The 24944-nt window shown below is 39.9% G+C and overlaps 2 protein-coding genes and 2 long non-coding RNA genes across 8 annotated transcripts in view; 3 read left to right on the top strand and 1 right to left on the bottom strand.

The window, feature by feature from the left end:
• Positions 1–7645, bottom strand: part of LOC120726645 (class I histocompatibility antigen, F10 alpha chain-like) — a 162419-nt gene extending 154774 nt beyond the window's left edge. Inside the window, exons 1-2 of the mRNA XM_040020386.1 lie at positions 7486–7645; positions 5359–5619 (exon numbers count right to left, since the gene is read on the bottom strand). Coding sequence (XP_039876320.1) covers positions 5359–5619; positions 7486–7552 — 328 coding nt within the window. The 5' untranslated portion in view covers positions 7553–7645. The remainder of the gene's footprint in view (positions 1–5358; positions 5620–7485) is intronic.
• LOC120726647 (class I histocompatibility antigen, F10 alpha chain-like) overlaps positions 1–24643 on the top strand; it is a 32268-nt gene extending 7625 nt beyond the window's left edge. Inside the window, exons 1-4 of one of the 3 annotated variants that reach the window (XM_040020391.1) lie at positions 21777–21870; positions 22511–22777; positions 23518–23796; positions 24137–24643. In XM_040020391.1, coding sequence (XP_039876325.1) covers positions 21819–21870; positions 22511–22777; positions 23518–23796; positions 24137–24462 — 924 coding nt within the window. In that variant the 5' untranslated portion in view covers positions 21777–21818 and the 3' untranslated portion in view covers positions 24463–24643. Of the gene's footprint in view, positions 1–21776; positions 21871–22501; positions 22778–23517; positions 23797–24136 lie in introns of those variants that run through there. The other 2 variants (XM_040020392.1, XM_040020390.1) reach the window with 2 other exon arrangements.
• LOC120726650 lies at positions 1561–3852 on the top strand. The gene is made up of 2 exons (XR_005694359.1): positions 1561–2500; positions 3423–3852. It is a non-coding gene; the product is annotated as an uncharacterized LOC120726650 (long non-coding RNA).
• On the top strand, positions 9133–12319 carry LOC120726653. Of its 3 annotated transcripts, none has more exons than XR_005694362.1 (2): positions 9133–9172; positions 12067–12319. It is a non-coding gene; the product is annotated as an uncharacterized LOC120726653 (long non-coding RNA). The 3 variants fall into 3 exon arrangements; XR_005694361.1 differs by lacking the exon at positions 9133–9172 and adding an exon at positions 9580–9630; XR_005694360.1 differs by lacking the exon at positions 9133–9172 and adding an exon at positions 11570–11986.
• Positions 24644–24944: the final 301 nt, after the last annotated feature.

The raw sequence follows: 24944 nt of genomic DNA, 5'->3' as shown, positions 1-24944 counted from the left end.
CTCTTCTACACGGAGCCTCGTTTCATCTTTCAGCCTTTAAACTAATTTAGTTTCAGTAATTATTTCTCTACATCAGTCAAAACTCTACACAAACAGTAGCAGCTGCAATAAACTGATGGCTGCTACATCCACAGATTTAACCTGCACGGAGGAAGAAGACGAGGCGGCTCCGCCTCTCTGCACCTCTTCCTGTTAGTGTTTTATCAGACGTGTAAAACCAGGTGATGTAAAAGGATCTGCGTCACTGGCAGAGAGTTAATCGCAGCACCGCTGACGACACCGCTCTGATTTAGACAAATAAAGATGGAGTCTGAGCTGCTGCAGTGAACAGTTTCTCCAAAGCTTCCAGATTTGACCTGAATATTAATAAACGTGAACTCATCACAGACGCTCCAAATCTGACCTTTGGAATATCTCCATGAAACAACAGCTTCCATATTTAAGAATATGAATCACTGAGGATGAAAAGAATGAATCTAAGTCTGATCCCTCCTACAAAAAGAGTTAAAAACAAATGCAGCTCTCTCACTGAGAGGAAGAGTTTTGACTGAAGCAGGAATCTCTGGTGTCTCTGAGGCAGCGCTGGCTCGACGCCTCCATAATAAACCATCAAAGACACTGACAGGCTGCTCTTCAGCTCCATGTGGACGAACAGGAGACGTCACATTAGAAAAACAGCTCGTATGAACTCGATGTAAACGGTGGGCTGAATGTTTCAGATTTCCACACTTTAAACGGCACATTTAAGATAAACTGGCTCAAACAGCTGATCAGAAGCCCCGCCTCCATCCTGAGCGCTACACCTGTTCGTTTCCTCTCTGAGTCGCTGCATCGAGTTTTTCTCGTGTGTAACTTTGCGGATAAAATCCCCGCGAACACGTCGGCCTCTCGTCGCCGGGCTTCCTCGTCGCAGACTCTCGTCTACAAACACAGTTTGAGCCTCGCAGTTATTTTATGTGGAACAACAAGGATGTTTGTCCAAGAGGAAATCTGTTTTTCTGGATATCGGTTTGATAATATGATGATGTTGGTAAATCAGCTGTTCCACACAGACGCTGAGCTGCTCTCTGTGAAGAACTCCAGCTAAACATCATCTGTGGCTCCAGGAGATGATGTCACAGCGTTTGGTGCTGTTTAAATATCAGCAACAGTTCAGACTCAACATCTGTCCTGTTCTCTCTGTGACACACTCCCACTGGGAAAACAGGTTTTTACTGGTGGCTCTGAAAATAAAAACAAATCTATTGGATCTTTATTCCAGAGAAACACGAGCACGTGACCAGATGCAGTTTGTGTTTGGAGCCGTTTGGTGGATGAAACCTGCAGCGACCTGATAAGCATCTGATTACCAACAAAGTTCAAGAAGTTTCTTTAAACTCGTTCATAGAATTGACCTGAAAACGAGCTCGAAGCTGGACTGAAAGCAGACGCTGATGTGAGCTGGAGTTTCTGGAAGAGTCGCCCAGAAGCTGTCGCACGTTTTGCTTTTTGCACTTTTGTTCAGAAGTTTTGGTCGAATCTGTGAAGCTTCTGTTGCAGAAAATCTTCTAAAGGTTTTGATTCATTTTGGAAAGATGTTTTATTTGCTCTGAAAACTGAGCGCGAACAAACTAACAGCACCAGCAGAGATGTGATGGACCTGGTTGTTTTATGGGCAAAGTTTCACATCCATCACAGCGAGGATACTGGGATCACAGCGAGGACACTGGGATCACAGCGAGGATACTGGGATCACAGCGAGGATACTGGGAGACGTCCCTCCTTTCTTGTGTTTGCTGTGAGTTCAGGCCGAACGTTCGATCAGTTAAAGACTCGAAGGATCCTGAAGCTGTTCAAACTCTGCTGTTTGTGACAATCAAACAGATTCAACAGAATCTGTTTGATTGTTTCTTTCTCAGCGTTTCTTCTTTTAAATAAATGTTTGTAGACGTTTAATAACTGACATCAAACATGTTTGTTTCCCTGTTTTGTGTTTATTCATTTTCAAAAATATATTTTGTTTCGCACTAAAAACAAGAAGCTGCTGTGGATCAGCTGCTCGGGGTCTTCCTGTGTGATTGGCTGTTATCAGCTGCTTCGCTGTGAGAGGGGCGTGTCGGAGGAGCGACCAATCGGCAGCGGGCGCTCTGACGTCTGCTGACGACAGCTTAACGTCAGCGTCTGAAAGCGGACAGAGCGACGTTTGAAACGTGGATCAAACCGCACGGTTTAAGACGAGCCGCTGATTTTAAGCTGAGCTCCACGTCCACGGCTGCTGCTCCACTGATGACCGTTCAAACCGCGCCTGCTGCTGATTGGCTGATGAGACGTGAGGTCACAGCCAGGAATATATTCAGAGTCAGGAAGCAGACTTTGTTTCACTGACGTCGTCTTCGGCTCGTTGGTGACGAGAGTTTAGACTCGGGTTACGTCACAGCTGATGACGAGCGCGTCTGTGCTCGCTCTGCTCAGGTGAGCCACACAGACAGGTGTCAGGCTCCTCCCCCTCTTATGTCCCCCCGTGTCTCTATCCCTGTCGCACATGTCTGTGATCACTTCCTATCGGGAGCTTCTAGAAATACACTAAGAGTGTAAGTGGAGCCTTTGACGCCATGTTTGTTCACATTCACGCTCTCTCCTCTTTAACAGGAAGCTCCACAGACTCGACTCCCGGCGGCGCTCCGTCCTCGTGGCCTCGAGCCGCCGTGGTTCTGCTCGTGTTATAATAACAGTAAGCGGGAAACCGTTATTGTTCGGCGCAAATAATAGACATGAATGGGTTTCAGAGCGCTGCGCGTGCCGCGTCCTATGTGAGAGCGCTTAAACGCCACAGAGCATCATCAGCTATTTTTTTCACATGAACATGGAGAGTTACATCTAGGCCAAATTTCACCGCTTTTCCAGCCAGTCTGGTTAAGAAATTATGTAAAAATCAGTTTATTAGATCAGGATGCTGTAAAAGTCTGTGAAAAGCCCGTCAGAAGGCTGCATTTTATACCAGCGATGTTTTTTTAAACACCTCTTTATGAGATGTTTAAAAAACAAAAAGGAAAAAAAGATGGCTTTCTTCGGTCACTGATGGCCGCTTTGTAGGTCACTCGGTTGTGCAACTTTTATTAGCAGCGGAAAAAAGCGTTCTTGGCCTGAGCTCGCTTTTCTCAGCGCTCTGTGAGAGCTGAGAGCGTTTGGTTTATCCTTTACTTAATTCAAACTCCAATCAAAGAAGAAGTGCAGACACCAAATCATCTCAGATTCACTTTGATCCAAAGTGACTGCCTTAAGTTCACTTTCTTTTATCTTTCTTTGGCACAATCTTTACTTGAATACAAATCCCAGTATGCATTTCTGATGATTTTACATCAATACATCAAACAAAAGACAGAATTTTCTTTCTGAAACAAGTGGGGACCTGTGAAAAGTTGATTCTGTTGATCTGGACGAAGCGTTTTATGGGAGAAACGTTTCATCATCATCCAAGTGACTTCTTCAGTCTCAGCTGACTGCAGGTTTCTCCAATCTTATAAACGGTACATTTGCATAATGACTGAGTAACAATGGGCTGTGATCAGTTTCATGATCATAAATTTGTCATGATGATTGACCAATGACATGAGTACCATTCGGAGAGTTGGGGAACGGCCTCACAGCCCATTGTTAGTCAGTGGTGCTGGTGTCAATAGATAAAATAGACAAACTTATGTGATCACAATGCTCAAAGTGAAATTCAGTCTCCTCTCCTTCTTTGATTGGAGTTCAAACCACCGGGAGGCCCTGAAAACGCTCTCAGCTGTCACAGAGCTCAGTGAACGGCCAGGAACGCTGTTTTTCCCGTCTTTCGTAAACGTTGCGCAGCCTCAAGTGGAGTTCAGTGACCGAAAAAAATCTGTCATTTTTATTCGTCGCTCATAAGGACGTTTTCTGTCTGGGTTTTTGTTGAGTTTTACAGCGACCTGATTTAAAAACGCCGCCTTAAATAATCAACCTTCATGGGAAATTTAAGACATTTTAACGCTTTAATTTCCCCATTATATTTTCAGGCTGTTGTCTATTAGTAAAAAATTTAATCAATCTGGGACCAAAAATATTAAACATAAACTGAAAGTCAAACTTAATGTCATTTAAAAATGAGACGAAAATCAGTGTGAAGTTTAAAAAAAATAAATAAATCAGATTTTCATGACAGATCTCAGCTTGTGTCGTCTGTCTGTTAGTTTGTGTTTCTTATTTTTGGTCTAATTCTCACTAAACTCTTGTGCTATTAGGCCCCCTGAATGTCTGCTTAATTTCACAATATTTGATGTATTTAGTTAAATTTAATTAGTTATTAATGAGGATGTTTGCTGGTTTATAAAATCGTCTCAGAAAACAGTGAATTTCCTCATAAATAACTTAAATATAAGTGACTGTGATCTTCAGCACATTAAAGTGTCAGGACTGTTACTCTCACATGAATGTTCATTAAGATGATTCATAAAGAGGGCATGTTCACTGAGCTGTCTCTACTTTCACTTTTTTCCTTTTTTATATTAAATATAACATCAGTATGTGTTTAATGGAATCTGAAAATATTATCTGAGGCAAATGTAAAAACTGTGACGTCCCAGCACATTTACCATCTACTCTGGATGATAAATTATGTGTCTGACATATTTCCTTTTTTATAATTTATTACCACCAATTATTTGTGAGGGATGTCTGAACTGAGATGAGCAACTTCCTGTGAGCTGCAGGAACAGACAAACACACTAAGATGGATCCTGAGCAGCAAACTCAGATCCTGATCCTGGTTTAAGTTTCCATCCTCTGAAACTCTGCAGCCTCTTATCGTTCTAACAGAATCGTCTAACTGGGAGAAACTACAGACCAGACTGTCCTGAGGTTTTTCTAGAAGCTTCCACTGAAGGAGAGTTTCAGTCCAGGATTGTTTTTATTAAAAGTCAAATATTAGTTCACAATAATTGTAAAACAAATAAATCTCTGATTATTTAGATCTTGCAGGAGATTATTTTCTGATTAATCAGTTCATTGAGAAATTGTAGGAAAAACAACCATCAAAGTTTCAGAGACAAAAAATCCTAAATATAAACAGAAAACTTCAAATATAATTAATCTTTACTTTATTATTTGATTATTTTGATCAACTAATCAGTTAACTGAAAAATGATATCAGTTCATACAAACAAGATAATTAAAGCTGTTTGAATTAAATTAAAGCTTCCCAGACTGTAGTTCTACATTCATTATGAATTATTGTGTTAATAATTTTAAATCTGTAATCTGAATGAAATATTTAATGTGTGCAAACCTGTTTACTACTGTAAACAAAACACACTGAAAACATTAACAGCAAATACCAGTAAAAATGAAACATGAACAAACCTCCAGTTTGGTTGAAGCGCTGCTTTGCAATCTCAATGTTGGCTTTGAACTCCTGCTGGGAGCCCAACAAGTTCCCAGTCTGACTCTCCCAGTACTGCTGATCTGTGTTCCTGGCAAACCAGTCCTGTTTGGGCCCAGCTTTCTCTGTGTCGCTGTCATAATGAACGACTTGAACATCATCAACCAGTCCAACAGCCACAAACTCTGGGAAGTTTGGGACTTGAGAGGATCCAGTGTAGAAATACTTCAGCGAGTGGGTCACTGTAAGAAACAGTTAATGTTGTGAGATCTCAGGAACATAGACTTATAAATCACACTATTTCTAAAATAACACAACAAGAAAAACTACAGCACATTAAAGACATCCTGTAATAATCCTGCTGTCCCTTCAATAAACACAAAATAGATTTATGAATAGATATTCAGTGTTTAATGTCATTTTCTGATCATCTTTTCTTCAAAACTGTAATTTTGTGTTTTGCAACAGATTCTAGTTTGAACCTGATTTTCACAGAAAGCTTTAAAGTTTTAAAACTGGTGTTTTTATCCTTCAGTTTAGTTTAATTCAGTTTTCATGATTAATGGTTTGAACTCATTATAACTTTAATTTGACTATATTTTTATTTTCAGTGTTAAAAAAAAGTACACATTATTTTTAATCTGTTTTGCTTTTGTTAGCCGCTGTATGAACCGTAAAGTTTCTTCTTTCCTTTTTCTGAATCAAGCAGCAGGACTTTTAAAGTGAGTTGTTGTTTTTTTTTGTTTCCGTTTTTTATATTATAAATTATATGAATTGATTTAATTGTTTTGATGTGACTGTCCAGACTTTTTTTTTCAAAATTTCTGTAATGGGTTACCCATGCTTCTTCTTTGTTTATATTATTTTCATAGACTTTTGTCAATAAATGCACATTCAAAATTGTTACAGAAACTTTCCAATATGTTTGATCAATAATATTATCAATAAAAAATGAATGTTAAGTAAATATTGGGGGAATATTATCTTAAGCATTTTTTATTTTAGATTTTATTCTGTAATCAGGTTTGCAGGAGAGTTTTCATTTACATGGATTTGTTTGTTTGTATTACTGAACAATGCACATAGTAGTTTAAAACGCTTCTCATTAGCGCCCCCTGGTGGAAGAGCGAGTGTGTTGCAAAACCTTTCAGGGATTTCTCACCTGCAGCTTCTTATTGATGATTCAGCAGTGATACCAAAATTAACTCTTGCTGGTAACTCCACGATATTAAAAAGCAATAATGACTTAGTTTAGTTCATCTGAATTCTATTTAATTTTATTTATATGACGCCAAATCACAACAAAAGTCCCATCATTGAGCTGTTACTGAATCAATAACATCAGAAAAACAGTGAACTTAAATCCGGGCGTAATTCGTTACATCATGTGTGCGCATGTCCTTCAAACAGAAAGTATTCAAATGCATAACGCTGGTGAATAATACTGAATACAATCTAAAGCAGCAGTCTTTTATCTTTTAATGAATTACATCAAATGACATGTGGCTCTACATACACAGCGTATACTGAACAAATAATTAAATAATTAAACTCTTAAATTTTAACAGATACTTTGTGTTAAATACACTTTAGTGAACTTTAATAATCAGCTGTTTTGTGAAAATATTTTTAATTCCTCATGAAAATTAAAAATCCGTTTTTAAAGAACAGTGTTGATTACTGTCACCAGATTATCAACGAGCCTTCTCACTCATCTTTTATTCGTTGGACTGTTTGGAAACACAGCAGAGTCACAACCTTTAAAAATGCGTCATGAACGATTTAAAGACGGAAATCATCAAATAGTTTTGGACAGAAATCGCCCTGTTTTAATCTTTGTCTTATTTTTTTATTTATATTAGCTAAACGTAATTTTTAATCTAAACTTTAATGTCCATTATTAGGGATGGAAGAGAGAAACAGACGATTTAATTACATGTATAAAATGATCGATTGTTTCTTAACATTGAAATTATCTACAAGGATCTATAAAAACTAAATGTTTAGCGTACAGGAAGTCTCTGGAGAACAAACAATCTGTCCATTTGTATTTCAAATTACATAAATCTGACATATAAAAAACACAGAAACATTCAAATCAAACTGACCTGCCGCTGCTCCCTGAATTCCCAGGAGAAGAAAGAAGATGAAGGCCTTCATTGTGACCATAAACATCCAAACCTTTAACAGACTTTGTGTGTTCGCTTGTCTACAAAAGGCGGCTCTGTGCTTCCAGCTCAAGTGTCAACGCAAAAATAGGAGAAAACGAGGAGAACCAGGAGGTACGTCCCCACTGGGCTCCATCTGAGCCAATAGGAATTTACTCTGACAGTAAACGTCACTTAAATCTGGGGTAAACGCAGCCTTTAGGGTTATCAACGAAACTGAAAGTAAAATATCTTCATATGAACCATGAATGATAAAGAGAAGGGTTAAGGTTAGGTTCATCTGGTCTTTATTATTTTTGATGTTATGACAGGCGTAGTTTGTGTTATGCTGGGTAGACATTGTATAATCTATTATTATTGTTATTATTATTGTTGTTGTTGTTGTTATTATAAATCTGGGTTCACTGTTTAGCTATTTGGTACAGATTGCCCCTGGAGTCTGTGAGGTTATGGTGTCTTTAAAGATAAAGAATAATTGATAGAGAATACATATCAAATATGATTTCACCGAGTTGTGGTGTGGGGCTCCCTCCAGTGGATAAAACAGTATAAGTCAGCTTGTCTTCTTTTTTTTTTTTAACTTTTTTTTTTTTTTAACATATCAGCATTAAATAATGTTTACTTCACAAGTTACTTATAAACGTGTTTGTTTCCTGACATTAGTTTTGTTTTGGGCAACAAATATTAATTTCAGTGAGCCCCCTACCCCCTCCTCATTTCATGATTTGGGTTGGTCCAGGTGTGCGTTCCTAGATGATGCTAGGGGATGTTAAGAGTCAAGTCTGGGTTTCAAAAAACAAACAGAGACAGATGGCAATTAAACTCACAGCACAGTCCAAACTAAAGAAGCTGCTTGACTTTCCTAGTGTTGGTTAGCTTACTTCATTTCACCCTATAACCCAATGTGACATTTTTCAATATCACATCTAATAACCGTATCATTAAAAATAGTAAAATGTAACAGAAAATGCTTTCAGATATCTAATTAATCATGCACAAAATCAAAAAAATATTTATCTAAGCACAATTTTTTTTTTAGGGCTGGCATGATTTTCAGTTTTAAAGTGGTGGGACCCATATATTTATATTTTGGGGTATAAATAAAACTGAAAACCATGACAGCCCTAAAAAATTAAGGATCACTAGTCTTTCTGGAGTTTGCATGTTCTCTCTGTGTTTGTGTGACTTCTCTTCAGGCTTCCTCCCACAGTCTAAAGACATGCTGTGGGGTTAGGCTAATTGGAAACTTCAAACTGCCCATAGAATGTGAGTAAAAGTGAGTGCAAATGGTTCCCTCTGTCCAGGGTGTACCCTGCCTCTTGCCCTATGACAGCTGGGATCAGTGGCGTGTCCAGCGGGGTGGCCTGGGGGGGCACAGGCCACCCCCCCAACCAGACTGGCCACCCCAGGTGCCACCCCAAAGGCAAAACAATAAAATTCAATCAAATATCAAATGTCCGATTATGTTTTCACGGTGAAGCTCAGATATCCGAGTGTAAGTGAATGCAGCATCGGCTTCTGCACTATGTGCATCACGTTAGCAAAGGTAGGAGAGCCAAGCACGAAAGACGGCACTGCAGGAAACAATTTTTTGGTGAAAGAAAATGAGGACAGAATAAATGTCCCGGTAAGTAATATTAAGTTTGTTGAGTTTAGTAAACTTCAGTGAAATTAGAATACCAAAGAAAAAATAACACTTAAAGAATTATTGCAGCCCTCGAATATTTCAGACAGTATGCTACTGAGGGCAGCTAACATAAGAGTTATGAGTTATAAGATGTAATCTAAGTCGTAACATTGCTGTATGGAGCTGCAGATTTGGTTGCAGGTTAACATAGCTGGACTGGCCATCGGGCATACCGGGCATATGCCCGGTGACTTATTTTTTATTTTTTTTGTAACAGCATGAACAATGAGAGGTGGTGGATTGGCCAGATGCAGGTCGATGTGTAAAAATAACTCAGTTGTTTGGTGGTGGCTATGGCGGGGCTTCCACAGAGGCCAGCAGGTGGATGAGGGAAGGGGAGGCAGGAGGAGAGCCCTGAGGCAGCCGCCGGTCCGAGTGTCAGGTGAACTGAACTTCAGGTAAGAAGTTATGACCTGCAGTCTATCTGGGTCAGATATAAACCAAGTTTAGGTGCAGTTTATTTTCGTTGTGCTGACTTTTTACCGTCAGTTGCAATAACTCGTACTGCGTTCTAGCCAGCTTGACGGAGTTTCTATACAGCTGGGTGGGTGCTATGATGTTACTGATAGTGAACTTTATTTTACTCATAAGGTTAGTTAGTAGAGTTGCCAACGGCTCCTTAAAAAAATGGAATGGTCCCTCAATCAGAGAAAATATTACACGTTTTCGTATTGAGCTGAGAAGAGTTTGTCCCGAACTTTCGCTATAATGAAAAAAAGACACAAAGCTGGAGTTATTCTGTCTTTACGGTGCACAGCTGTCTCTTCTTCTCTCATTCTCTCCCCCTCCCTCTCCTGTTGCTGCTTCAATCATGAAACTGATCAATGATCAGCTGATCGGCTTTTCTCTCTTGTTTGTTTATCGCCCACTTTGCACCAGAAAGAGGAAACCAGCGGATGTCGCGCTAAACAACAGCAGCACGTTTAAGCTTGATCAGCTGTTGGTAGAATTTATTTAATATTAATTTCTAGTATCAGCTGATGTTTGCTGGAGCCACAGCTGTAAAGCTGCTGGTCATGATGTCGGTTTGGATATGTGGTGAGAGGGAAACATGAAGATGAAACCAGGAGATGTCCTTACTGAATCATCAGAGCTGTGATGGAGAAACAGGTTTACCTTTTAGGTGACATGAATGAGTTGAAGGGAAGTTATGAACGGTTTCTGAGAGACAAATAACACCAGGATCCTTTTCTAAGCAGCTGACAGCTGGTAACTGTGCAGGGGCGGGTCTAGCAAAGTTTTGCCAGGGGGGCATGTAGGGCATTAACAGGCAAAGGGGGCACAAAGAAATACTTTTCTTTCTTATTCTCATTTAAAATATCTAGCTTTTATTAAATAATTATCTAAATCTTACAACCAAAGTTTTTATCTGATGTAAAATGTATAGAAATCATACATATACCAACAAGACTGTACATCACTGTCACAACAGCATTTGTTTTCATTCAAAGTCTTTATGGCTTTAATACCTGGTGGGCCGGTCTGTAGTCAAAATGCCCGATTTTCTGTCCCAGTCCAGCCCTGCAGGTTAATACTGGCAGTGTCACCATGCCAGCTGACTGGATTTCATCATCAGCCAGTGTTGTTCTTGATCAATATTACCAAAGTTTACCATAAGGCAGCATATAAAGTATTTACTTGCTTTCAGGTTTTATTCAAATGTTAGTCTTTTCAGTTGTTTCCCCACTTTTTTCCTGTTTCAAAATCAAACACCAGTTTGTGAGAAGATTATCTTCTTTTTTTAACAGGCAGATAAAGTTTTGCATTGGCATTGGCTAATTTGTCAATTGTTTGTTACAAATGTTCGTATTTTAATATTCAAAAATGTTTTTGCTCAAAACATATGTGCACTATATGTCAGTAAAAATACTATGCAAATATTGCTGTCCTTGAATGCTGAGTAAACACTGACAAAGCACTGATTGTATCTCTTGTACTTTATCAACGCAGTATCTAAAAACTTTGCACCGTAGTGGTTAAAATCTCATTCTAATAAGAGTTAAAAGCGCATTTGGTTATTAGGTTTACAGGGTTACTGAATTATGGTTAACGATTGGTAGAATTGTTTTTAACATTATCTGCCAATTACATCTGCCACCCTTCTCCAAATCTGTGCCCCTACCTGGCCCCCCCAACAGAAATTTTCTAGACACGCCACTCCCCCCCCCCCCCCCCCCCCCCCCCGCGACCCTGAAAATGATAAGCTGGATAGCTGTTATAGAGACATAAACAGTGTTACAGCGCCCCCTGCTGACCAATTCCGCGATTGTTACAGCTTTCTTTTCAGTTTGGCACTTTACTAACAACATATTTGAAGTTTTCAAGCCTGAATAAGCATTTTCCAAAAGACAATAGTTAACATGCAAAAAGCCTGTAACTCAATAAAAAACTTTATTCATTTTGAAATGTCTGTGAACAAGTCGGTGCAATCAAAATAAAAGGAGAGTCAAAATATTTAGACATTTTGTGAGATACATTAACAGAAAATAAACTTCAATTATACGCAGTACAGGACAGTAGTAATGTAGTCTTAAAAGTGCCGGGAATCACAACACATGAAGTTCGTCCTGCCCCTTTGTCCAGTCAGGCTAATCATTCTCTTGCCTTGATATTCCTCTGGCAGCTTTGTGTCTGTGTGTAATCGTTGTGGGCGGCCTTTACTTCAAGTCCCCGCCCTGCTCACATGTGGATCATCACCCACCTTCTTGAGGCAGAGGCTGACAGTCACTCAACTCTAAATCGTTGACCTGCCTTGTGAATGAAACCATCCCTGAGATATATGACCGTGTCCTCTACGACTTCTGGCAATTAATTGTATGTTTCCTTGTGCACAGGTCTCCCCTGGTGTCCCATCTCTAAGGAATGTCGAGAGTGTTCCTGTGTTTCCTCCCTCTGGATTAACATTCTGATCAATTTTGTGTTGTTTTGTTGCCTAAACCTTTGAATCTTTAGATGTGAGTCATGCTCACAAGCTCAAGACTGAACAGCAATAACAAAAAAAGACAAATCTTTACTTTTGATTGTGTAGGTGGAATACCCCACCCATAGACAGAACAGTTTTCATAATAAAGTCTGAGTTTTCTTGTTTGTTTGTGTGTCAGACTTTAAGGATGTTGATATATACCTTCAAATAAAGTTAATGGGTGGGTCATTGTGTGGTCAAAATCAAGAACGCTTGTAGACAATTTTTTTATATGTATAAATTATTTTATTTATTTATAACCTTTATTTAATTATACTATACACCTTGAAGTTATTTATAAACTCAGCTGAACATTGAGACTTTGACACCACATAAAAAAAGGACAAAGAAGAGGTGACCCATCTACCAAAGGCCTTCTGGAGGGACATTGGTTCAACTCTGTCCCAGACTATTTTCTCCATGTCTTCATTCTTGTCCTACTTTCCTCTCACGTTCTACACTTTCCTACCAAATAAAAATAAATTGCCCAAAATAAAGCCTCACACAACACACTGAACCGTGAAACAGAGGAACTACAGAAAAACAAGATAAAACTGGGAACAACTACTAACAACCCAGAACATGAAACTGATACGTGTACAATTCACTCAAGTCTAACTCGGTAACAGCAAATGCTGTTGTAATAGCTCCAGTTTGTTGTTTACCATTGTCTTGCTGAAATAAGCAAAGTCTTCAATGAATATATCACTTCAGGATGAGACTATATGTTGCTATTACATCTGTAATATACTTTTCAGTACTGACAGTTGCTATTTTCAGATGTGCAAGCTGCTAATTCCACTGGCACTGATGCCACCACCGTACCATCAGAATGCAGACTTTTGAAGTGAGCACCGATAACAACCTGGATGTACGATGATGTCAGCATTGAGTTTGACACCGTGGGAAAGTGGAACCGATGTAAGGAACTGATTAGCACCTGAACACACAGGAAACCAGGCAGATGAGTGATTACAGATCTTCCTCACAGAACTCACCTATAAGCTTCATGCAATTTGCAAGTAAAGTTATCACATAAGGATAATGACATAAACCAAAGTCACTTACAAAACTTATAGAGCAGTTTCCTTAACATGAAACATAGCGTATCAGCAGTTATATCACTTTTAATCAGCTCCACCAAGCGCCTTGGCCACCAAACCCATTAATTTGTCACATCTCTGCACTTGATGAGTCATTATTTCCCATCATATTTTATTTCAAATGTCTGCTCTCTGTGACCTTGGAATGATGCTCCTGCATCCTTGTATGACAAAAGGCATCGGCCTCTGATAGCTAACTTTTCACTTTCATGTAAGTTCTGATGTTTAGTGGTTATTTACAACTGTAATTGGGCCATCCTCTTCTTATGTAGTTGATGGTAGTCTGTAGTCCAGTGTCTACTGCAGTGGCAGTGAGCTTTAGGACAGTTAACTCAATCCAGTGCAGCACTTTCTCAAGTCAGCCATTGTCTTGTTCCATGGTTCTATTTTCCGGATGTGTAATTGCTGTGTAAGAAACTCAACACATGTGAAAAAACACTCTGTGAAAAAAATGGAGATGACATCAAGCAATGATCAGCTGATCCTGATTTTACTAAACAAAAAAAGGAAGAAACAAAACTAAAAAAGGAAGATGTTTCTTCCTTTTTTAGGCAGCAGCAGTGATAATTTCATGGTTTAATTCAGGAGTTGAAGTAGTTGTATAAATCCTGACATAATTCAGGATATCAGAGGGACAGTCTGAGCTCTTGTTAGCAGAGTTGTGACCACATGTGAGGAGGAAGAGCGTTGGTCAGTCAACTTTATTGACTGACCAACGCGTTTCGGCTTGTGGCCTTCATCAGGGTCATAGTAACACATAGTAACAGTGTGCTTACGCTAAAAACAGGAAACAGAAAAAAATTCAAATTAACCAATCACATCTTCATGGATAGACCAGCTGACATATAACAGGTTAGTATTGGTTAACTGGTTAAGTCGCCCAAGTAAATACTGGACTTCATTAGTGATAAAGACGAGGATGAGGAGACATAATTCCCACCTGTCTTAAAATACATGCAAGAAATACATAAAAGAATATTAGAAAATATGATTACAAAAAACATTTAACATTTTCAAACCTCAGAAATTCATCTTCAGCTAAAACTGTTAAATGTGCCATTAATGAGGGATTAATGAAGAGCACGGTCGTTTGATTTGGTGTTACTGTCCTCACTGATGTGGAGACACACTGAAACATGCTGCTGTTTGCACTAGAGGTGGACCGGTCGATCCAAATGTCAATAGTATCAACATTTGGATCGATATCAGTATTAGATCAATACTAATGCAAATGGATCCGTGCTTTGTTTCTATCCTTATAGTATAAATGTTAATTATATTTATTAATGTTACCATTGTTCTAAATGAAAAAATATATCTCAAACATGTACTATGAAAAATGTATGAACCATTTTATACTGACTGTCATGTCAATTCTTTATATTTTATAGCACATTTTAACAACAGAAGCTCAGAAAGCAGACACATTTACATTCCAGCTGATTTTAATTAACTTTCAAGCTCACAGTGATTTCTCTAGTCAGGGTAAATTCGGGTTTTTTCTCGGGTTTACTGAAGAGGCTCTACAGCAGATGGGCAGCCCCCACTCTGAAGATCTGCCCCTGGTTTGATCCCAGATGGATTGGCTAACATGGAGGAATCAGAGCTTATGACCTGGACGTTTTGGAGATGTTTTAGCTTCATTTTTGGGGAGCTGTCAGATTGCTCATGTTTCTTACAGTCACTTGCTGAGATCAGCAGGCTACTCTCCGTGGTCCTTTCCTTATTCCTTTATAAGGATATGAAAAGTCAATTGTCAAAGCTGACATGGTTTTTACATAAAAACACAATCCCTGTGTACCTGCATACATGTTAGAAAGTGGTTTCTAGAAAGTGACATTGTCCACTTAATTACACAATTAATTTCAAATTTTCTGGGATGGCTTATCTGAATTCAAGAATTCATCCAGGCTTAGTTCATTGATCTTGACATGATCAGCTTTATCATTACAATGATAAGCTATTCTGACAGCAATAACAGCTCCTGTTGGCATAAAATAGCAAATGGGGACGTGTTATAGGACAGTTTCAATTTTAGAAATCATTATCCACCATCAATTTTCTTCCACTTATCCAGTCAGAAGTCTCCCACTTTGCCATTAGCTTTTTCATACCAAGTTTTGGTTCCAGAAACGGAGTCAGTGCATTTTCAATAACACCTATTACTTAACTTTATCTTAACATTACTGTCATAGCACTCGCTAGTTAAACTTCTCAAAAGCATTTGATAAAAGTAGAAAAGCTATTATCATAACTACTAAAATACTTTGAAACTCCTAATTTAGTTCACTAGCCAGGAATAAACATCTTATACCCAGTAAATGTTTCTTACAAATCTAACTGATTAACGTCATTTTGAGTCTTATGAGAAAGGAGACCCTGTTTTTGTTAGACTAGCCAGCAAAGCCGGGTGGTTCTTGGGTTCTTCCTGATCTTGTCTAATATTCGGGAGGTCGGCTGCTTCTGTTACTTTGTGATGGACGTGCAGGTAGCCGAGATGTGTTTTATTGTGGCTTCCAGACTTTAATTTAATTAAGCACAATCTAAAGAAGGGCATCAAAAAAGCCAAACACCATTACAAAAAGAAGGTAGAAGAACACTTCTCCAACTCCAACCCCCGACGCATGTGGCAAGGACTCCAGACCATTACAGACTACAGGACCACCAAACCCTCCCCCGCATCCTCTGATGTCTCCTTCCTCAACGAGCTCAACAACTTTTATGCTCGCTTTGAGCGAGGGAACTTCACAACCACAACCAAAGCAGACATGACGCCAGACCACCAACCTCTGACTCTCTCCCCCACCGATGTAGGAGCGGTGCTGAGCAGGATCAATGTCCACAAGGCTGCAGGTCCTGATGGCATCCCCGGGCGTGTTCTCAGAGCGTGTTCTGGGGAGCTTGCAGGAGTGCTGACAGACATATTCAACCTGTCCTTGGCCCACGCTGTGGTACCGGCCTGCTTCAAATCCACCTCCATCGTCCCAATACCCAAAAACTCCAACCCATCTTGCCTCAATGACTACCGCCCAGTAGCACTCACCCCCATCATCACTAAGTGCTTAGAGCAGCTGGTCCTAGAACACTTCAAATCCTGTCTCCCCCCCCACCCTGGACCCCCACCAATTCGCATACCGCCAGAACAGGAGCACAGAGGATGCAGTCTCCATCGCACTGCACTCTGTCCTCTCACACCTGGACAACAACAACACCTACGCCAGAATGCTGTTTATAGACTTCAGTTCAGCATTCAATACAATCCACCCCTCACAACTCATCAGGAAACTGACAGACCTGGGCATCAGTTCCCTCATCTGCAAATGGTTACTGGACTTCCTGACCAACCGCCCCCAACATGTCCGGCTGGATAACCACTGCTCATCTACAATCACGATGAACACCGGTGTACCACAAGGCTGTGTGATGAGCCCTTTCCTCTACTCCCTCTTCACCCACGACTGCAGACCTGCTGATGCTTCCAACACCATCATTAAGTTTGCAGATGACACCATGGTGATTGGCCTCATCAGTGACAACGATGAGGCCGCCTACAGGGAGGAGGTGGATCGTCTGGCTGAGTGGTGCGACACAAACAACCTGCTGCTCAACACCGAGAAGACTAAGGAGCTCATTGTGGACTACAGGAGGAATGCTGACCCACATCCACCCATCCACATTAAGGGGACGGCTGTGGAGCGTGTGAGCAGCTTCAAGTTCCTGGGAGTCCACATCTCCGAGGATCTCATCTGGACGACCAACTGCTCCAAGCTGGTCAAGAAGGCTCACCAGCGCCTCTTCTTCTTGAGGACTCTGAGGAAGAACCACCTGTCCTCAGACATCCTGGTGAACTTCTATCGTTGCACCATCGAGAGCATCCTGACCAACTGTATAACAGTCTGGTACGGGAACTGCTCTGCCTCGGACTGGAAGGCGTTGCAGAGGGTCGTGAAAACTGCCCAGCGCATCGCCGGAGCACCACTTCCTGCCATAAAAGACATCTACAGGAAGTGGTGTCTGAAAAGGGCTGGGAAAATCATCAAAGACCCCAGTCACCCATCACATGGACTCTTCACCCTCCTGCCCTCTGGGAGGCGCCACAGGAGCCTCCGGACTAAGACCACCAGGTACCGGAACAGCTTCTTCCCCACAGCTGTCAGACTCCTGAACTCTGCCTCCTGACATCTGACCCACGTTAACACATGGACTGAACATACACACACCCACAATGGACAACTGTACCCTCAAACACACAATAATAACATGGACTGAACCACCACTCACAACCACTAGCACTTTATATAGCCTCTGTAGAATTATCCACATATCTCACTTATCTTAACTGCACTACTGTATAGCTCTGTGTAAATAATCATTCTGTACATACGATAATCTTTAACCCTACAACTGTTTACAACTTGCACAGTTCCCATTTCTGTATAGCTGTATATCTCAGATTCTGTAAAGTTATTTATTTCATATTCTGTATAGTTTTTCATATTTATATCCTGTTCATATCCTGTACATAGCTTGTACTCACTACAGCCTGTACATACTTATAGTTATAGAATATTCACAACATACTTCATACCGTGTACATTATAACATACCATAATAGACCCATTTCTGTAATATACTCACATATCTATATTATTGCTAATATATATTGTAATATATCTATATCACTAAAGCACTTCTGGATGGATGCAAACTGCATTTCGTTGCCCTGTACCTGTGCATGTGCAATGACAATAAAGTTGAATTCTATTCTATTCTATTGTTTTTTGGGGCCTTTTTCTGGTTCCGGCCCTTAAGGTACAGTTAAGACTGAAACAAAAGCCAGGGAGGGAGAGAGACATGTGGCAAGGGGCAACAGGTCGGACTCAACCTGCCGTTCTCAGCCATAAAACACAGGGTCGCTCATCCCACTGAGCTAAACTGGTGCCTTTAAAGTACCTTTATGACAAAGACACAGGTATTCTCTCTCACACACTCACCACAAGAAGGTTATTGATTTGTGTATCTGTGCATTTGCAGTGTTTTTTGTTCCAGGTGCTGTATCTTTGATTTTTTTACAGGTGCAGCAGCTTGCAGTACATTGTGCTTTTCTATTTGTACTCTACCCTTTTATTATATTTTCTCGATTTTTCTCCCTTTCTTTTTTTCTCTCGTGCCTTAGACACACTATACAACATATAATGTAATAACTGAAGTAACACAAATAGAAATGAATAAATAAACAGATAAAAGAAACACATGAATAAGAGGAGCCAATAGAGTGTTTGTAGACCTGACCTTGGAGAAGCAAAATGGGTTTGGCACCGCCGTTCAGGTCATTATTCTGATTGCAAAAGCTGCCAGGCAGGACGAGATGAAAAAACAAACACAAAAACACTCCACTGAAGGATCTGTGTCTGACCCTTCATATTTTGACATGAAGGCCTGCCAATTTGCCATTGGAGCTATAAGCAGATTTTCGTTTATTATATAAAATGTTTCCAGACAAATCTTTAAAGACCTTTTGCCAGATCTGTGATCTTTGGGATGTATATCTTGTATTTTACAAGATATTTTATAATATTCATTTCCATATAATGTTCTGTGACTGATCTGATCTCCCCATATTTTCTCCGTAAAGATTATGACAGATTCATAAATTTGTATACTGCTAGATCTCTCCGGACACAGGCCCTTTTTGTCCTGTGATAAAATCCCACATTTTTTAAATTCCTTGTCATGTGCTGTGTGCAGGAAGCCAGGAAAAGGATCCAATACTCAGACTCCAGGACACAAAACGTAAACTTAAAAAAACAGCTTTATTGCTGAACAAGGAAAAAACTAACTAAACTAAAGACACAAATAAATTAGGCAGATTTATGGACTGAACACACAGTGTAGGATGATGGTACAACGCAACAGTGACAGACAGAAACACGGGGCTTAAACACACTGAGGGATAACGAGGGAACTGCACACAGGAGAGAGTCACGGTTGATGGATTGGGCAATCCAGTGTCCAGAGGCCGGCCCATCGGGAAAATGCTCGATAACACCCAGTACAGCTCTGGCAGCCATTATAGAAGCTAAGTGACGTAGGGTGGTGTAATGTGTCTGCATTGCTTGAATTTGCTTAAACTGCACGTTATAGGCGATGTTGTTGTGCTCTGTAATACAGTAAAGATATGTTAGTGAGCTCAGTTTAGCTAGTTCTACTTCCATCCATTTATAAACGGAACATGGAGGCTTTGATTTTCCTGCCCAGTCAATGCGCCCCTCCCCCACCCACACGCTTACACACGTAGAAAGTTCTAGATCAGCGAGAAAGCAAGCAAGGGCAGCTCTGTGGCAGCAACACTTATAAGGCTTGTTTTTTGTTTTGTTTTTTACTGTACTCCAAGTGTCCTTGAGTCACATCACAAGAGTTATGGGTGTATAGCCAAAAGCAAGTTTATTTAATTAAACAGGTACCAGATTCACAGACACTTTTTGGAGGCAAACTGTTATGTTTGTGTTATATTTAGCTTCAGTGATTTTTTTTATAATGATAAAGAATTTTAAAATGTTCCTTTTTTCATTTTAAAGGAGAGCTCCTGTGGACTTCTGTAGTGATGTGCGATACCACTGATTTGCTTTCCGATCAGATACCAAGTAAAATTCAGGGTGGTAACGACGATACTGATCAGATACCGATACTCTGTACAAAAACGTGATTTTTCATTGTATTTCATAATACAATATATATTGCATTATGTACTTGTAATAATAATATAGCTTCATAATGATTACAGGACATCAGACTACTTGTTCTTATTGCGTAATAATGCAGAATTATCATATAGAAATAAAAAACCTGAAGTTGTGCACTATTTGAGCATGTTGCCTGCCTGCAGCACCTGTCCCTCTCCTCCTCTTCAGTTCGTCTTAACATAAGCTCATCATATTCTGTGATATGATTTACACTGTAAAGAAAACTGATTTGCTCACGATATGATTTACAGTGTAAATCATATCGTGAGCAAATCAGTTTTCTTTAATTTCTTAAAAGCACGTGTGTGTGTGTGTGTGTGTGTGTGTGTGTGTGTGTGTGTGTGTGCAGCTTTGCCTGAGAGCTCCTGCAGTGATCTCTCTCACCAAAACTAAAGGTTTTCAGTGCAAACACTTTATGTAAACTGAATCTGACTTGCATTGTAAATTAAAACCAAATAACGTCTTGTTTTATTTTCAGTTTCTCCATTTTGGATGCAGCAGGAAGCCTCCTGATCATAAGTTCCTGCAGGTTCTCACTGTAACGGTGTAGGTTTCCATCCACAGTATAAAAAGATGCATGTCAGGTTAAATGCATCCATCCATTCGTTTCCGCTGATCGTTTTCAGGGTCGTTGGATACGCTGGAGCCTATCCCAGCTGTCTTAAGGCGGGAAGCAGGGTACACCCTGGACAGGTCGCCAGTCTGTCGCAGGGCTAACACACAGACAGAGACAACCAATCGCACTCACATTCAGGCCTATGGGCAATTTAGTGTTTCCAATTAACCTGTCCCCACTAACTGCATGTCTTTGGACTGAGGGAGGAAGCCGGAGTACCCGGGGAGAACCCACGCAAACACGGGGAGAACATGTAAGCTCCACACAGAAAGACCCTTTTGTAGGTTAAGTTAAATGTTTATTCTAAAATAATTAAATTACCAGAAATTGATTTATCATTTTAATTCTAAGTTTTCCCTGCACGTGTGAGTTTGTGTGGTTGTCTCTCTCTTTCTCAGATAGACTGGCATCTCGTCCTGGATGTACCTTTGAGTCATGACAGCTGGGAGAGGCTGACTTCATGCAAAGCTGAGATGTTTGAGCGATAAATTTCTTTCTAAAGCTGCACTGAGTCACACACAGAGAAATCTTTTAAACATCTTAAGTCTCAAACATTTTAAATAAGCATTTAAATCTGAAATATAAAAACCAAATAAAATTATTTTTAAGAAAATCTAATAAAATATATACATATATAATAAATTAAATACTTACTGTCAGTGCAGCTCTGAAAACACAGACAGTGTCAGGCGTTGTGTGGAGGCGAGGAGGAAGGAACCCAAACGCAGGACTCGCAGGTAGGTGAAGACTGGTGACGGTTTATTATAAGGAGTGGATGAACAGAACAGAGGTAGACAATGGCTGGCTGGCTGGACGACTGAATGGCTGGCTGACTTAACTGAACTGAACGACATCATCAATGACACGACCGTGAATGGGTAGAAACAGAGGGCTTAAATACACAGACTGGTGATAATGAGAGACCGGTGAGTACACAGCTGAACATAATGAACTAATGGGAAGAGGACTGAACATAACGCACACAGACCAAGGCTAACACAATAAAACAGGAAGTGGAACAGGCAGTAGATAAACAGTGAACAAGAACTGAAAATACTGGGTCACCGACCCAGATGATGCCACGCTTTGACCCAGCTTTGGGTACTCCATGCAGACCACATAAATAATAAGATATTAGCTGTTAGATTATCGAGAGGTCACCATGAAACTGTTTATTTTTCTGCTTCTCCTGGAAATACACGGCACTGTGGGACGTGAGTTAGAAATTTGTATCACTTACAGTAAAGTTTTTTAAACTTTGTTTTGCTAAGAAGGACATATTTAAGATTATTTTTAAAAAGGCTATTAATAGGTGCATTTGCCCACGTTTAAATAAAAGCCATTAATATCTCTGCTAGTTCTGGGAAAATGCTTCAGGAAGCTTGATTAGCATCACTTTCAAGTCACAAACACCAAAAAGGTTTGTGAGTTTTAATCACATCAACGTATCAGTGACACCAAAGGACTTCCTGATTCCTGCACAGTTCAGGGTGTGTCGGCAACATCACTAACAGTGTAACATGATCCATTACTTATCATCTTTTATTAATCACATCAATTTAGACTCTCAAAATAAAGTTGAACAAAAATACAATCGGATATTTTCTAATTTTACAACATTTGAAAAGAGCCAATAATGAGTTATTGATTATTTGATTCATAATTACATCGGTATTAGTCTCAAACATAGTAAAAAACCTTTGTGTTGGACTGTGCCATAGTTTTTGTTTTGTTTATAAAAACTGCCCTTAACTCAGCGCTGTTAGAATGATAATAGGATGATTAGATGAAATATGAACTGCATGCACTGTTTCTGTTGAGTCTAAAAGCTGAAACAGTCATTGTTTCTTACAGTGACTCACTCTCTGAGATATTTCTACACTTCTTCCTCTGGAGTCTCAAACTTTCCAGAGTTTGTAGCTGTTGGTTTGGTTGATGATGTTCAGATGATTCACTATGACAGCAACACAGAGAAAACAGAGTTTAAGCAGCAGTGGATGGAGAAAGCTGCAGAAGATGATCCAGAGTATTTGTCCCGCCAGACTAACAGGCTCATGAACACCCAGCAGGTCTTTAAAGGCAACATCGACACTTTGAAGCAGCGATTCAACCAAACTGGAGGTTTGTTTCTGTTTCACTTTTTTACTCTTAAAATGAAGCTTTTTATTAGCCCAGCTGCTGACACTGAATAAAATCTCTCCAGGTTTTAAAGACCTTTGTTGTTACAGACTAGACTTGTAGTCAAGACCGCCTAAACCAAGACCAAGACAATACCAAGACCAGAGGGTATCGAGACCAAGACAAAGACAAAGACGAGACGAGACTGAGACAAAAAAGTCTTTACACTGTCACGTCTCTCACCCTCTCCATTTTTCACATAATGATATTATCCAATATCCTCGCATGTGATTGGCCACAATATGGAGGGACTGGAGCATAGCTGAGCCACTGTGTGAGAGCTGAGCAGCGAAAGGAAATTAAGTGAGGAGCCGGCTCTCGCTCAATGGGAGTCGACTCTTCTGATTCACTACAAAGCACTCTCTAAGCACGGCTCTTAGGGCTGATGCTTTTGTGCACGGCACATTATCGAACGTTGGTTTGTGTGTCATGGGTACACAATCACTATGTCGATCTGAGACAGCAAGACAGAGACAGCGAGACCAAGACCACGTAAAAGTGTCTTGAGACATCCAACTCTATTACAGACACAAGCTAGCTTGTTAGCGCCCTTAATGGAAGCTTAACCAGCCAAATTTAAAAAGCTGATTATGTGTATTTATGTAGTTTTTATTGAAGCTCTTCAACTTAACTCCCTCATCTGTGGGCAAATATCAACTACTTCCTGCCCCTCTTGGTTTCAGGTGTTCACATTAACCAGCTGATATACGGCAGTGAATGGGAAGATGAAACGACTGTAGTTAATGGATATCATTACTATGGTTATGATGGAGAAGATTTCCTATCATTTGACCTGAAGACAGAGACATGGATCGCTCCAGTAATGCAGGCTGTAATCACCAAACACAAGTGGGACAGTGACAGATCTCTTTCAGGCGATCTGAGGAACTATCACTCCAAGCTTTGTCCTGAGTGGCTGAAGAAGTACGTGAACTATGGGAGGAGCTCTCTGATGAGGACAGGTAAAATCACATGACCTGATTTATTGTAATACTTTTAATTAACAGGCCACATCCTGATCTTCTCATACATTTATTACCACTTTATCACATTTATGCTTTTCATTTTTCCTAATTTCTGTTTATTTGACTTTTCTAATCACCATCGCTGCAGCTTTTTACAGCACTCACTTCACTCAGTTGTGTACTTCTTGTAATTCCACCATTTTCTTAATTATTGTTTAAATGGCATTTATGTTAATTTGTGTGTCTAAAACATTCAAAATACATCAAATGAAAATGATAAACTCAGTATGAACTGTGATTTTAGATTTTTTTTTTTTTTTTTTTTTAAATCCCTCAGAGCTTCCATCAGTCTCTCTCCTCCAGAAGTCTTCCTCCTCTGCCATCAGCTGCTATGCTACAGGTTTCTATCCTAACAGAGCCGAGATGGTCTGGAAAAAAGATGGAGTGGAGCTTCATGAAGGTGTGAACAAAGGAGAGATCCTCCCCAACCATGATGGGACCTTCCAGATGAGTGTTGATCTGGATCTTTCATCAGTCACACCTGAAGACTGGCACAGCTACAGATGTGTGTTTCAGCTCTCTGGTGTGAACGAGGACATCGTCACCAAACTGGACAAAGCAGAGATCAGGACCAATGAGGGTAAGATTGGAAAAAGAAGATAGTAAAACTTTTATAAATACACCTTTATTTGATCTTATTTGGGTTTTCCATTTGGCCCCATGTGAAAGGAGGAAACTGGAAGAAGCCCTTTTCACACATGCTTAAAACAAACCAGGTGTTTGATAGAGATTAGGGAGCAACAGGACTAATCATTCAGTACTTGATCTTAATAATGGACGATGTGGGAGTGAAAAAAAACAACCAAACTGTTGATCCAAAACGTTTAACAAAAATCTAAAAAAAAAAAAAGCAACAAACTGGTAAATCTAAAATACACTCAGAGAAATCACACGAGGGAAAACAAACAGACACTAAAACAAAGACTGAAGGGAGAGAAGAGAGTTTATAAACACATGAGGTAATCAGAGAACGGGAAACAGGAGGGTGACAAGACACAGCTGACGTAAAACTAAACGGATGAAACACTGAGTGAACTTAACGCAGGGACAGAAACAGAGACCCTTCAAGGACCAATAACACTCTG

The sequence above is a fragment of the Simochromis diagramma genome, unplaced genomic scaffold (assembly GCF_900408965.1).
Source record: "Simochromis diagramma unplaced genomic scaffold, fSimDia1.1 OVJJ01000753.1, whole genome shotgun sequence".
NCBI classification, from domain to species: Eukaryota; Metazoa; Chordata; class Actinopteri; order Cichliformes; family Cichlidae; genus Simochromis; species Simochromis diagramma.
The sequence above is the reverse complement of the archived record's forward strand: the minus strand, read 5'-3'. Positions and strand labels throughout refer to the sequence as shown.